This window comes from Canis lupus, chromosome 5 (assembly GCF_011100685.1).
Source record: "Canis lupus familiaris isolate Mischka breed German Shepherd chromosome 5, alternate assembly UU_Cfam_GSD_1.0, whole genome shotgun sequence".
Lineage (NCBI taxonomy): Eukaryota > Metazoa > Chordata > Mammalia > Carnivora > Canidae > Canis > Canis lupus.
Window position 1 is genome coordinate 29,268,715 of NC_049226.1, and position 14,817 is coordinate 29,283,531.

The following is a 14,817-nucleotide window of genomic DNA, read 5'->3' on the forward strand; positions in this document are numbered from 1 at the left end:
TGCAAGGAATCCTGGGTGGCTTAGTCCATTCAGCATCTGACTCTTGATTTTGGCTCAGGTAGTGATCTCAGGGTTGTGGGATTGAGCCCTGTGTTGGGTCAGTGCTCCATGTGGAGGCTGCCTGGGATTTCCTCCCTCTCTCTCTGTCCTTCCTCCTGCTCATGCGTGCTCTATCTCACATAAATAAATGAATCTTCAAAGTAATCAATAGTGGGAAAGGATGCTGGGACCATCCAGTGGACTGAAGCAGTGGACAGACTGGCCATGACGATGTACGTGTGTCATGTCAGAGGAGCACTGAGGGAGGAATCCAGGTCCTGAGGAGCCAAAGAGCAAAAGGTAGGGAGTGGAAGGGAATGGTCTGTATAGACCATTCACCCGACAGTTGTGTTGTAACAAGGAGAAGGGGGGTTCAGATCAGAGCTACAGCAGGCAGCAAGGTCCAACAAGGACTTTTCAGAACTGGAAAATACCTGGACCTGGGAAAGACATGACAAGGGGCCAGTGGAGACACAGAAATGCATGGCACCAGGGGATGGAGGGACAGCAAATCAGTAACCCCTACTGTGGACAGAACTTTTGGAATCTGGCATTTTGCAGGGTCCACGGGCGGGAGTGAAGCCCACACAACTGAGGGGACCTCGTCCTCCGTCAGTCTCCCTGGGGACGTCTCTTCTGGCTGTAAGATTGCGTCACAAAAAGTCAACAAGCAGCACTGTATTGGCTCAGACTGAGTCTGGGTTATATATTAAGAATTCAGACAAACAGGCAGAAGGTGCGGTACAATCCCTGACTCATCGTTGTCTCTTCTGAGCTACCTCCTCCCGGCTAGGGTTGGGGGTTATGGCTTTACAGCTCACAGGTTATGGCTAATAAATAGGGATCCCCACAGCCTCCTCTGGCATGATTAACAAGTTAGGGGCACTATGCATGGCTTTCACTATTTTTTTTATTGTAAAGATTTTATTTATTTATTCATGACAGACAGAGGGAGAGAGGCAGAGACAGGCCGAGGGAGAAGCAGGCTCCATGCAGGGAGCCTGATGTGGGACTTGATCCCAGGTCTCCAGGATCACACCCAGGGCTGAAGGTGGTGCTAAACCGCTAGGCCACCGGGGCTGCCCGGCTTTCACTATTTTTAAGCACTGCCTACACTTGGGATTTTAATTTCATAAGCTGTGTTTTTCTAGGGCTCCATGAGATGAATGATAACTGATTTCTTGGCCTTTAAAGCATTCTGACATAAGCAGCCCTGGTTAGTGAAATCTCCCAAAATGAGTGGCATGTCAGCCAAGGACGTGACCCTTTGTACCTCAGAGTTTCCAGTGACAAAAATATGTCAGAGAGGCAAACTCAGAAAGAAACCTAGCTCCATTGATAGACTTTAAGTTTTGCCAGTCACCAATCAATACATTTGTAGAGTGAAACATGTCTTTTTACAAGATATATAAATTATTGTAAGAGTAGTCAAGAGCTTATAAGACACTTTCATATGTATTATCACAATTAATCCTTTAAAGTATGAGAACACATGTTATTAGTATTCTCACTTTTATTTGACAGAAGGAAATTGAGTCTCAAAAATTGAGTGACTCACCCGAGGTCACACATTCAATGATAAAACCAGGTTTCAAGCTCCCAGCAGAGCAATTGCACTGCAAGCATCAAAAACAAAAAGAAGAGAGACCCTTCTTCCCCCTGAAACCAGGGATCGGGATGAGAGAGAACAGATCAAGGAGAGTAAAGGGCTGAAGATGATGATGCATGAAGATCCCCACTCAGCTCAAGCTGAATCACCCTGACGGTCCAGCAAGAAGGAGGTGAAAGGCTTCTTACGTAGATGGCAGGGAAGAGAGGTGAGCACTACACATGACACAGGAAGAAGCAAGTGCAAGTCACGTTCCCAGGTGCACCAGGCACCATGTAAGCCAGAGGACAGAAACACAGATAATCCATGGCCCTGCCCCGGGTGAAGGCCACAAGTGAACAAATCTCAACCTTGAGTTAGCTGCTATTCTTTGGGAAAGAGGAACGAAAATCTCAGCGAACATGAAAATTGGTGATCTAATGAGTTGCTTTCACTCCCTGGTGCCCATTCATTGAGCCAACAAATATTTATAGAGCCCTGACTATATCCAGGCACAGTATTGGCTCCTGGGAGCACAGACAGCAACAGAACAACTAAATATATAAGCAGCAGATCCCTATTATCAATGGACACCATTGTTTTTTCCTCCTTACCAAAGATCAGATTATAGGCTATCAATAAAGTCTATCGATAAACCTATTTCCACAACCAGTTCCAACATGCCCCGCAGCTGCTCTCTTCCAATAAGTTCAGATTGTTTTTCTTTTAATCCATTTACAGATGCATTAGGTTACTATACTCTGGTTTTTTGGTCAATTTTAATTTATTATTGTAATCTATAGCTCCAAATTGGTAAATCCTCTGGGTATATGTTCTGGTGTTTTGTTACCGACCATTAGGTACTGAAAATTTTCATAATTACAGATTCTTATGGAATTTGTGTTACTTTACATAAGTGATGGATAGTATTTATTTCTACCTAATGCTCATGGTTATACATTATAATACGTTATAATAATACATTATAATTATATACGTTATAATAACACTGTTTAAACCAGGGCTCCTTAACTTTGGCATTGCTAATATTTTAAGTCTGTGTTGGATTGGGTTGTCCCACACACTGGGGCATGTTTTATTGGCATCCCTGTTCTCCACCCATTGGAAGATAAGCAAAACAGTAACCAAATATTGCCAAGTGTCTCCAGGGCCATAAAATCACTCTTGGTTTAGAAGGACCACTCTACTTCCACTGAATCCTCATAATTCCTGCAATGTCTTAAATCAAGGTTTATTTAGGAAGGAATTTTAGATTCTACTACATGTGAAAGTTTCCAAAAGCATACTTTTCAGTTTGCAGCACTCTTAATTACATTTTACCACCTCTCCTACCGGGTCGTCGGGATGTCAATGCTCTTAGTTAAGCCCAATGAAACATAGGGCTGAAGTTTGACTAGAGCCACCTGTTGGTTTTTAAATGAAAAATGAAAGAAAATAGTTCCCCGCTTTAGGGGCCCAAGGAGAAAGGGGCAGGAAGTCCGCTGTACCTCATCAGAGATGTGGTTCAGATAGAGCCTCCTCTGCCTGCCTTCCTCACTTCATGCATGCCGCTGCAATCCCCCAAAATGCGCCTCAGTGCCTGGGTCAACACTTAGCACAGTGGCGTGAACAGAGTAAGCATTTCAGAGTCATATACTGAATTAAGTGAAAAACACTTGCTTTTTTGGATTTCTCATCAGGTTCCCAATTAACCCATTATTACCAAAAACCAGATGAAAGGCTATGAACATGAAGCGTTTATCTGTTTTCATTACCCAGATCTGCTGGGTTCTCCAAACCTGGGCTCATGTCGTGGTGGCAGAGAGAAAGGGGAAGGTGGTCCCTCGCACCTTCAGAAAAGCCTAGATCTGACTGGACAGTTGGTCAAGTTGTGAACACAGGAAGGCAGAGATCACAAGGCTGGGGTTGAACAAGTAGATGAGATCAGGTGAAGATGAACATGGAGACAGGTGGAGTCCAAGCCGGCTCTGTCTGCCCCTAACCACCAGACGATGTTTGGGCCCACCAGCCTCCCTGAGCCTGTGTTTCATCTGTTAATACAAACATTCTAAAGAAGGCTGTGATGTGTAGGGCATGGGGCGAGGCAGCATGCCCAACACAGACGCCTGCCACCCTGTGTATCATGTATGGTGGGTGCCCAGTTAGCAGGTGGGTAAGGCCTACGTAAATAATCATGTTTCAAATGGACAGTATGGTCCATTGAAACTATGGCACTTCATGGATTAATCACTTTCCTATGCATCTCTCCTTGGGTCCTCAGAATGACCTCATGAGACAGGCTAGGTATCATTATTTGCATCTAAGAGATGATAAGCCTGATTTTAGAGATGCCAGTCAGAGTTAGAACTCAGGCCTACATCTTCTAAAGCACAATGTGCTTTAGGAAACATGAAGACACATCTCTCTCAATACAGCTCTTCTAAATTCATCATCAGCTGACACAGCCTCACCTGGGACACTGTCACCCAATCCCCGACAGCAGTGGAGTCTCCCTCCTGTGGGGTACGCTCTGTGTTCGCATCCTCAACTTGCCTCTGTAGCTCTGTAGTCCTAGCTGCTTCCTCAGTGTAGTCCTGTCTGTACTCTCAGACTGTAAGCTCCCTGAGGGCAGGGCCTGGGTCTTGTTCTGCGTCTCATCTCAACATCTGCTGCAGTCCTTGCTGAGAGCACCCTATAAATATTTGTTAAATTAACTGAACAGGAAAATGCAACATAAGATTTTGGAGTTCCTACACTAGCTATCCAGGAAATTAAATGTCAAAATTTATTACAGTTTCCCTGTCCACAAATAATTTTATGTATAGATTCTACTTTCTACAGAGTCAAGTAAACTATTCATATTTTATAAAAATGATTTTCACTTTCAAAATTCAAACTGGACCACATTTACATTGAATGTTTCAGCCCAATAGCCTTGTGATGCTGCCACAGTTTTATGGACATAATTTTGGGTGAGTGGATGGACGAGTGGCTAAAACTTGAGTTAGTTTGTGTGTATCAGATTTTCTGTTAACTAGCCATCCATTTCAAGGACATAAGCACCTTGGTAGATAAGCATTTAGGCAATATAATTGATCATCGGTAATGCTCTTGCTGGCTTTATTGGGAATAATTTACATATCCCAACTACAGTTTTGATTCAATTGTAATATTCATAATGTCCACCAGAATCATTTCATCTTTGTGAGATTTTAGTTTTTAAAAGATCAGAACAGGAAAAGGGCATCTGTATCCAGGGATACTTGGAAATGGAAGGTGCACAGCTTACATGTGTAAAACACCAGTGTTATCGCCTTGCTGTATCTTTCCATGTTTTGAACATCCTTAAGGAGATGAAGAAAGAGGATTGCAGATGTGCCAGAAGAACAAAAAGGGGAAAGAACTGTTAACTAGGGTCAAAAAATGATGTATTACCCTTAAAAGCAAGCAAAGGCAAGAGGCATTTAGAAATGGCCCCTGGAGTGTGGCTTGTAGAATACGTCGGTCCAAGTCCAGTCGGTCCAAGATCTGAATCACCTCTTGACCCTGCTGTCTTTTGTGGATTGCCCAACAGGATTTTCTGGCGCCGGCAGGTTCACCTGATGGCAGGGATCCGGCCCAGCACCATTACCAGCTCCTTTCCCCAGCTTATGTCCAACGTGGACGCAGCTTACGAAGTGGCTGAGAGGGGCACTGCGTACTTCTTCAAAGGTACCCTACTGATCCCCAGAGGAAAGGAATAGCAGGGTGCAGTGCCCAGTTCGGGTTTGGAACATCTAGTACTGTCAGCATGTGGTCCGGGATCACTGAGCGTGCTCCCATCACTCCTCCTCAGGATGGGCATGAAGTATCACTCTGTTGTACTAGAACAACGGCAGGAATGACAATGGCTCTCAAATGCTCTCAGAGCCAAAGCTTTACCCTAGAGAGGCTCCGTGCTAAGTCACAGGGCCCAGGGGGCTACAAAGCTGTCCCTGCCCCTCAGAGTGGCACGGCGTCCCCTACTGAGAGCCCCAAGTAAGCAGAACAAAGCCCTTGCTGCTCTGTCCTGCTCGGAAACAGCTGGGAGTAGAAAGACACATGTGAGGTCAGGAGGTGGGCACAGTGTCAGTCTCTGGCTCCAGCCCTTTACTATTAGAGTGATTGTGGAGAGTTCTCTAACATCTGAGCCTTCCTTTCCTCCTGTGAGAAGTGATTGTAGTAATGTCAACCTCACAGATGTGACAGTGGCTAGCCAATGGACGTGATCCAATAAGGAGTAATTGTCAATTTCAGCTTATTTTTCTTGATGCTGAGGGATGAAGGTCCCAGGCTAGTCCCAGCTTAAGAATCATAGCATTTGGGGATCCCTGAGTGGCCCAGCAGATAAGTGCCTGCCTTCAGCCCAGGGCGTGATCCTGGAGTCCCGGGATCGAGTCCCACATCGGGCTCCCGGCATGGAGCCTGCTTCTCCCTCTGCCTGTGTCTCTGCCTCTCTCTCTCTCTCTCTCTCTCTTTGTGTATGTCTTTCATGAATAAATAAATAAAATCTTAAAAAAAAAAAAAAACTAGTTGAGGGGCAGCCTGGGTGGCTCAGCAGTTTAGTGCTGTCTTCAGCCCAGGGCGTGATCCTGGAGACCGAGAATCGAGGCCCACATCGGGCTTCCTGCATGGAGCCTGCTTCTCCCTCTGCCTGTGTCTCTGCCTCTCTCTCTCTCTCTCTTTCTCCCTCTCCCTCTCTCTCTCATGAATAAACAAATAAAATCTTTAAAAAAAAAAAAGAATCATAGCATTTGTGTGTCATGAGCTGCTTCTCTTTCATGAGACTGAAATGAGGTTATACACATGAGAAGTATCTTGAAAAAAATTAATGTGTTAAATTAAGACACAATGGTATCAAAATTATTGTTTTCCTAAGGCATCACTAGAGATTTTTGCCTCCAGAGTAGTTTTAATTGAATAAAAGCTTATATATTGGGCTATAGCCATGGCAAATATCCCATTAAGTACTGCCATTTGTGATCCTACTTAGAAATTCTCATGAATGAAGTGCATCATTAAGTGGTACAGAGGTTTTATAAACTTTAATTTCTGTTTTCAGGCCCCCACTACTGGATAACAAGAGGATTCCAAATGCAAGGTCCTCCTCGAACTATTTATGACTTTGGCTTCCCAAGGTATGTGCAGCGAATAGATGCTGCCGTCTATCTCAAGGATGTGCAGAAGACCCTTTTCTTTGTGGGAGATGAATACTACAGGTATGGCTTTTCTCCTTTTGATAGTCCAGATGTATTCAAAAGGAAGGAAAAATCGTTTTGCAGGAAAGAATGCAAAGCAAGTTTGCTATAGGCCCACTGGCTCCTCTTGGCTCCTGGGGTGCCTTTTACCCACAGTGGACATGGTCTCTAAGACATGAAACCACCTAAATAAGTGAAACATTCATTCAATAATCCCATTGTTTGTTCTCTGGCACATGAAACATCCTAGCCTTTCATGCACTTACTAACTGGATCCCCAGTGGCCTAACAGAGTGAATGCAGCATCCCCAAATACATGACTAGCCACAGGGATTGCCTGAGCACAGAACTGACTTGCTGTTATGTGGGTACCAATGCATCCCAAAATACTCTGTGATTTCGTGCAGAAAGGATGTGGTTATGACTGTGGGAATCTTTGAAGGAGAGCTCTGCCTAAAGGTAAAGCCCTTATTGCAAAGTCCTTTTATCTGACCCAGCACATGAAGACTCTTCTTACATGAAGTGGATCATACACAGTTGCCCTGCCCATCTTGCAGACCTGAGTAAGGTGCCCCCTGACATCCAATCTCTGCTCACCTCATCCCACCTCCTGGGTTCCTATCCTTAACTGGCTTATTTGAAAGGTGGGCAGGCTCTGCCTCTGCACACCTCCCCCCTACTCCCAGCTCTAACATCCATGGTGTTTGTTCATTGGAACTTCAGAAGAGAGAGGTAAAAACAAAACAGATTCTAAGTATTTGACTATGCAGAATACTTTAGGTCCATGATAGGATCTGGTTGGAAACAGGAAAGTACCCAACTTTGGTCTAAGAGTTTTCATTTTATGTGACTTATTTAAGCTTTTATTCGAATTTTAATTAAATTCCAGTGAGATAACATACAGTGCTATATTAGTTTCAGGTTTAGAATGTTGTGACTCAACACTTCCATACATCACCTGGTGCTCATCCTGACAGATGCACTCCTTCATTCCCATCTGTTTCTCCCATCCCCCCACCACCTCCCCTCTGGTGGTCATCAGTGTGTTCTCTGTAGTTCAGAGTCTGTTTCTGGATTTGTCTCTCTTTTCTTTTTTTTTCCCTTTGCTTATTTGTTTCTTAAATTCTACATATGAATGAAATCATATGATATTTGTTTATTTCACTTGGCATAATACTCTCTAGTTCCATCCATGTCATTGCAAATGGCAAGATTTCATTCTTTTTTATGGCTAATATTCCATTCTGTATACATCACATCTTCTTTATCCATTCATCTGCCAATGGACATCTGGGCTCTCTCCATAGTTTAGCTATTGTTGATAATGCTTCTATAAGCATCAGGGTGCATGTACCCCTTCAAATTCGTATTTTTGTATCCTTTGGGTAAATACCCAATAGGACAATTGCTGGATCGAGGGTAGCTCTATTTTTAACTTTCTGAGGAACCTCCAGACTGTTTTCCAGAGTGGCTGCACCAGTTTGCATTCCTGCCAACAGTGTAAGAGGGTTCTCCTTTGTCTACATCCTCTCCAATATTTGTTGTTTCCTGTCTTGTTAATTTTAGCCGATCTGACAGGTGTGAGGTGGGATCTCATTGTGGTTTTGATTTGCATTTCCCTGATGATGAGTGATAATGAGCTTTTCATGTGTCTACTGAGCATCTGGATGTCTTTTCTAGAAAAATGTTTCTTCATGTTTTCTGCCCATTTTTTATTGGATTGTTCATTTTGGGGGTATTGAGTTTTATAAATTCTTTATATATTTTGTACACCGACCCTTTATCAGTTGTTTGCAAATATCTTCTCCTATTCCATAGGTTACCTTTTAGTTTTGTTGATTGTTTAATTCTCTGTGTAGAAGTTTTTAATTTTGATGAAGTCCCAATAGTTATTTTTGCTTTTATTTTCCTTGCCTCAGGAGATATATCTAATAAGAAGTTGCTACAGCTGATGTCAAAAAGGTTACTGCCTGTGTTCTCCACTAGGACCTTGATGGTTTCCTGTCTCATAGTTAGATCTTACATTCATTTTGAATTTATTTTTGTGTATGTTGTAAGAAAGTGGTCCAGTTTCATCCTTTGCATGTGGATGTCCAGTTTCCCCAACACCATTGGTTGAAGAGATTTTTTTCATTGGATATTCTTTCCTGCTTTGTCGAAGGTTAGTTGACACACAGTTGTGGATTCATTTCTGGGTTTTCTACTCTATTCTATCGATCCGTGTCCATTTTTGTGCCAGTACCATTCTGGTTTGGTGATCACAGCTTTATAATATAACTTGAAGTCCAGAATTATGACACCTCCAGCTCTGCTTTTTTTTTCAAGGTCAGTTTTGGGTCTATTGTGCTTCCATTTGTTTGTTCCAGTTCTGTAAAAACTGCTGTTGATATTTGGGTAGGGATTGCATTAATGTAGATTCCTTTGGGTAGTATAGACATTTTAACATTATTTGTTCTTCTAATCCATGAGCATGGAATGTCTTTCCATTTCTTTGTGTCTTCAATTTCTTTTATCAGTGTTTTATAGTTTTCAGAGTAAGGTCTTTCACTTTCTTGGTTAGGTAGATTCCTAGGTATCTTATTGCTTTTGGTGCTATTGAAAATGGTATGGGGGATCCCTGGGTGGCGCAGCGGTTTGGCGCCTGCCTTTGGCCCAGGGCGCGATCTTGGAGACCCAGGATCGAATCCCACATCGGGCTCCCGGTGCATGGAGTCTGCTTCTCCCTCTGCCTGTGTCTCTGCCTCTCTCTCTCTCTCTCTCTGTGACTATCATAAAAAAAAAAAAGAAAGAAAGAAAAAAGAAAATGGTATGGGTTCCTTAATCTCTCTTTCTGCTCCTTCATTATTGGTTTATAGAAATGCAACACATTTCTATACACTGATTTTTTTTTTATCTTGCAACCTTACTGAATTCATTTATCAGTTCTAGCAGTTTTTTGGTGGAGTTTTGGGTTTTCTATATATAGCACCATGTTGTCTGCAAATAGTGGCAGTTTGACTTATTCCTTACCGATATGAATAAATTTTATTTCTTTTTGTTGTGTGATTGCTGAGGCTAGGACTTCCAGTACTATGTTAAATGACAGTGGTAAGGGGCACCTAGGTGACTCAGTCAGTTAAGCATCCAACTCTTGATTTTGGCTCAGGTCATGATTTCAAAGTCATGAGATCAAGCCCCTCATCAGGCTCCACACTCAACAGGGAGTCTGCTCAAGATTCTCTCACCCTCTTCTTCTGCCCCCTCCTCCAAAAATAAATAAATAAATAAAATATTTAATTAAAAAATCAGTGGTGAGAGTAGACATCCCTGTCATGTTTCTGACCATAAAGAAAAAGCTCTCAGTTTTTCCCCATTGGCTCTTCTGTAGCCTCTGCCTTTATGATGTTGAGGTATGTTCCATCTATCTCTACTTCCTTGAGGGTTTTTATCATGAATGATGTTATACTTTGTCAACACCTTTTCTGCATCTATTAGAATGATCATATGGATCTTATCCTTTCTTTTATTAATGTTATATATCACATTGATTGATTTAAGAATACTGATCCACCCTTGCAGCCCAGGAATAAATCCCACTTGATCATGGTGAATAATTTTTTAAATATATTGTGGATTCAGTTTGCTAGTATTTTATTGAGAATTTTTGCATCTATGTTCATCAAGGATATTGACCTGTAGCTTTCTTTTTTTAGTGGGGTCTTCATCTGGTTTGGTATTAGGATAATGCTAGCTTCCTAGAATGAATTTGGAAGTTTTCTTTCCTTTTCTATTTTTTAGAACAGTTTGTGAAGAAGGTATTAAGTCTTCTTTAAATATTTGAGAGAATTCCCCTGTGAAGCCATCAGGCCCTGGACTTTTGTTTGTTGGGAGTTTTTTGATTATTGATTCAATTTCTTTGTTGGTTATAAATCTGTTCAATTTTCCTATTTCTTCCTGTTTCAGTTTTGATAGTTTATATGTTTCTAGGAGTTTATCCATTTCTTCCAGGTTGTCCAATTTGTTGGCCTGTAGCTTTGCATAATATTCTCTTACAGTTGTTTGTATTTCTGTGGTTTCAGATTTTCTCTCTCCTCTCTCATTTGTGATTTTATTTATTTGGGTCCTTTGTATTTTTGGTAAGTCTGGATAGCAGTTTATTAATTTTTTCAAAGAACCTGCTCCCAGTTTCATTGATCTGTTCTTTTTTTTTTTTTTTAGTTTCTATATTATGTATTTCTTCTCTAATCTTCATTATTTCCCTCCTTCTGCTGGCTTCAGACTTCTTGCTGTTCTTTCTGCAGCTCCCATAGGTATAAGGTTAGGGTATGTATTTGAGATTTTTCTTGCTTCATGAGGAAGGCCTGTATTGCTATATACTGCCCTCTTAGGACTGCCTTTGCTGCATCCCAAAAGTTTTAGACCACTGTGTATTCATTTTCATTTGTTTCTGTGTAGTCTTTTATTTCTTCTTTGATTTTCTGATCAATGCATTCTTTCCTTAGTAGCATGTTGTTTAACGTCCCTGTATGTGTAGTCCTTCAAATTTTTTTCTTGTGGTTGACTTCAAGTTTCTTCATGTTGTGGTCTGATAATATGCAGGGTATGATGTCAGTCTTTTTGTACTCGTTGAGGGCTGGTTTGTGACCCAATATGTGATCTATTCTGGAGGATGTCCCATCTGCACTTGAGAAGAATGTGTATTCTGCTTTAAGATGAAATGCTCTCAGTGTGTGTGTTAAGTTTATCTTGTCCCATGTGTTATTCAAAGCGTTTGTTTCCTCATTGATTTTTTGCTTAGATGACCTGTACATTACCGGGAATCGGGGTTAAAGCTCTTACTCTTACTGTATTTTCATCAGTGAGTTTCTTTATGTTTGTCTTGAATTGTTTTATATATTCAGGTGCTCCCAATTTGGGGGCATAAATATTTATAATTGTTATATCTTCTTGTCAGGTTGTCCCCTTGATGATTATATAGTGCCTTTCTTCATCTCTTGTTACAGTCTTTGTTTTAAAATCTATTTGTCCAATATAAATATTGCTACCTTGGCTTTCTTTTGCATGATAGATGGTTCTCCATCCTCTCACTTTCAATCTGCAGATGTCTTTATGTCTAAAATGAGTCCCTTGTAGGCAGCATATAGATGAGTCTTATTTTTTTATCCATTTGATTGGAGTGTTTTGGGACGCCTGGGTGTCTCAGTAGTTGAGTGTCTGCCTTTGGGACAGGTTATGATCCTGAGGTCCTGGGATGGAGTCCCACATCAGATTCCACAGGGGGGGCCTGCTTCTCCCTCTGCCCATGACTCTGCCTCTCTGTGTGTGTGTCTTTCATGAATAAATAAATAAAATCTTTAAAAAAATGCTTGGAGCACTTATTCCATTTACATTCAAAGTAATTACTGATAAATATGTATTTAGTGCCATTTTATTTGTTTTGTAGTTATTTTTGGAGCTTTTCTCTGATCTTTTCACCACATAGCAGTCTGTATTAGGTTTGAACCCATTCTTTTGTCCTCTCCTCCCCACATTTTAGATACATGTGACTGTATTTTATATCCTTTTTTGTGAGTTTCTTGACTGATTATTTATAAAAACATTCATTTTTACTGCTTTTGTGTTTGCTGCCTTTATACCTTCACTTTTAGTGCCTCAAAGAGTCCCTTTCAATATTTCTTGAAGGGCTGGTTTAGTGATCACAAACACCTTTAGTTTTTGTTTGTCTGGGAAATTCTTCAACTCTCCTTATATTCTGAATCATAGCTTTACAGGAATATCACCCATTTCCAATAGCCATTTCTATGGCATAAAAGAAATTTATAAATAAGCATGTGTGATCTTCTACCTGACTGATATCTTCTCCAATTTGGCACTGAGAGAACAGTATTACTGGAGAACATATCTATTTCATGAAATGGAAAATTTATTTTTTGGAAATGAATGCCAAACAAATGTAGATCCTGCTGATTCAGGCCACTGAGAGCCCTGGTAGCATTGCCCATATTATCATGTGGTGTCCTGACATGTCACTTCCAGTCCAATGATTAAACCACTAAGCCAGCTATTTTTCTTTCAGAGCTTCCTTTCTGAAACCCTGATGGTATTTATTAAGCCCCTAATATCTGCTGGGCAGATTCCCCCACGTCTTTCTTTAAAATAAAGTGGCTGTAATCACAGTGCTGACATACAGGAAGATAGGTTTTAAGAAACTCCCCTCCCACTGTGAGTTTTCAGAGAATGAGATTGAAAGATGCATGTATAAGCATGTGTGTGGGAGCGGGAAGACATTTATATTATGATTATTCAGTTAATTTCCTGAAGATTGCTCACAGCCTGACTCTCACTGGGGGAATTATCCACTCTCCCATTATTTCAGTTCTCCATTCATTGTCTGGTCTTTGGGCTAAGCTACTATTCACCAGCAAAGCATGCACCTCCAGCAAGGCAGAAGCGAGGCTTAGCAGCTAACACAAGAGACTTGATGAGAGGTTTTTAATCCTCTGTAAATGTAAGATTGAGGAGGGAGAGGGGCTCTGATTTTAATGAGGCCTGATTCCACCCCAAGAAAATCACAATGCACCTTTCCAACTAGGCTTTTGTGAGTGTCTATTAAGGAAAAGTCAGTAATCTGGATAAGACAGATTCATTAAAAAGTTGGTCTGGGGGATTAACTCAAATGTTAAAGACTCATTTTGGTATTAAGGGAAGGTATTAAGCACTTCTAAAATTAAATTTCTGAGGTTATTGGGAGGATTAAGTCAGTAACACATGTAGATACTAGCACTGAGCCTGGCACATAGTAGATGCTCAAATAGAGTAACTTTTCAGTAATTGTAGGAACTTAAATGGTAATCAAAAAATACCTGCTTACAAAGTTGTGATTATTAACAAATGATCATTTAAACCTCAATAGTACTCTGAGCAGCAAAAGAGAGCAGAGAGCTGCTCAAAGGGAATTTCCTTTTTAAAGACCAAAGGCCCCAACACTGCACTGAAACTCCAACTTTTGGCAAAGCATAGACAATCCTCTCACCAATGAGGGTCCTCTGCCAAATGTACTGCAACACACTGTTCAGGCACTAAAGAATAAAACAACCTTGACCACAGCTTAGAAGTTCAGAAAAGGCTGTTTTTAGCCTCTCCATAGTGAACCCTGTCCCCGCAAACTCCATAACCCTCATAACCCTGTTTTAGCAGAGCCTCACATGTATGACATCTTCTTGTCACATGAAGCCAAGTATTGGTTAGAAATTATGTTCAGCAGATAATAAGAGAGACCCAAAAGTAGCTGTGGCTGAAACACTTAAGGGTCTGTTTTTCTGTATATTAACATGTCTGAAGTTTAACAGACTTAACAGCTGACAAGGTGAGCTCATGGTCGCTAAGCCCCAAGTTCCTTCTAACATTTTGCTCTGCTGTTAACACGTAGATGCCTCTCTCATGGTTGCCCTAAGACTCAAGGTGGCCAGTGACATCTGGTCACTACATCCTGTTCTAAACAGGAAGAAGGAGGAAATGGGAGGAAAAACCAAAGGAGACAAATGTTCTGTCAGTAAAGTACATGGTCATACTCAAAACTCACAAGGCCAGAGCCTCAAGTTATAGATCAAGAATTCAATTGACAGTGTGTGACTTATTTCCCTTAGTCATTCATCACATCCTTCTTCGGTCCTCAAGCTACATCAGGGTGTGACACAAATGATGTGCCAAGGTAAGAGAAGTCTCTGGACATGCTTGTTTCAGGGAGAGTATCCATGAACTCCCAAAGTGAGACCAGTTCTAGTGAATGATGTGCCATGAGAAAACTATTGAAGAGCTCCCCCCACTGAGGATGGGTGTTGGTGTGGGGTCAGATTGGTTCAGGCTGTAGGAGTGAGAGCCCATGTCAGTGTAGTAGTAACTCATAGGGAAGCAGCCACAGAGAAATACAGGGTGAAATCCAAAAGGGAGCTCTACCATGCTAATGCCACCACACACTTCATGATGTGCTGCTTA

At 41.5% G+C, this 14,817-nt stretch overlaps 1 protein-coding gene across 1 annotated transcript in view; it reads left to right on the plus strand.

The window, feature by feature from the left end:
* MMP20 (matrix metallopeptidase 20) overlaps positions 1–14,817 on the plus strand; it is a 47,676-nt gene that overhangs the window by 21,099 nt on the left and 11,760 nt on the right. Inside the window, exons 7-8 of the mRNA XM_038535520.1 lie at positions 5,202–5,338; positions 6,708–6,864. Coding sequence (XP_038391448.1) covers positions 5,202–5,338; positions 6,708–6,864 — 294 coding nt within the window. The remainder of the gene's footprint in view (positions 1–5,201; positions 5,339–6,707; positions 6,865–14,817) is intronic.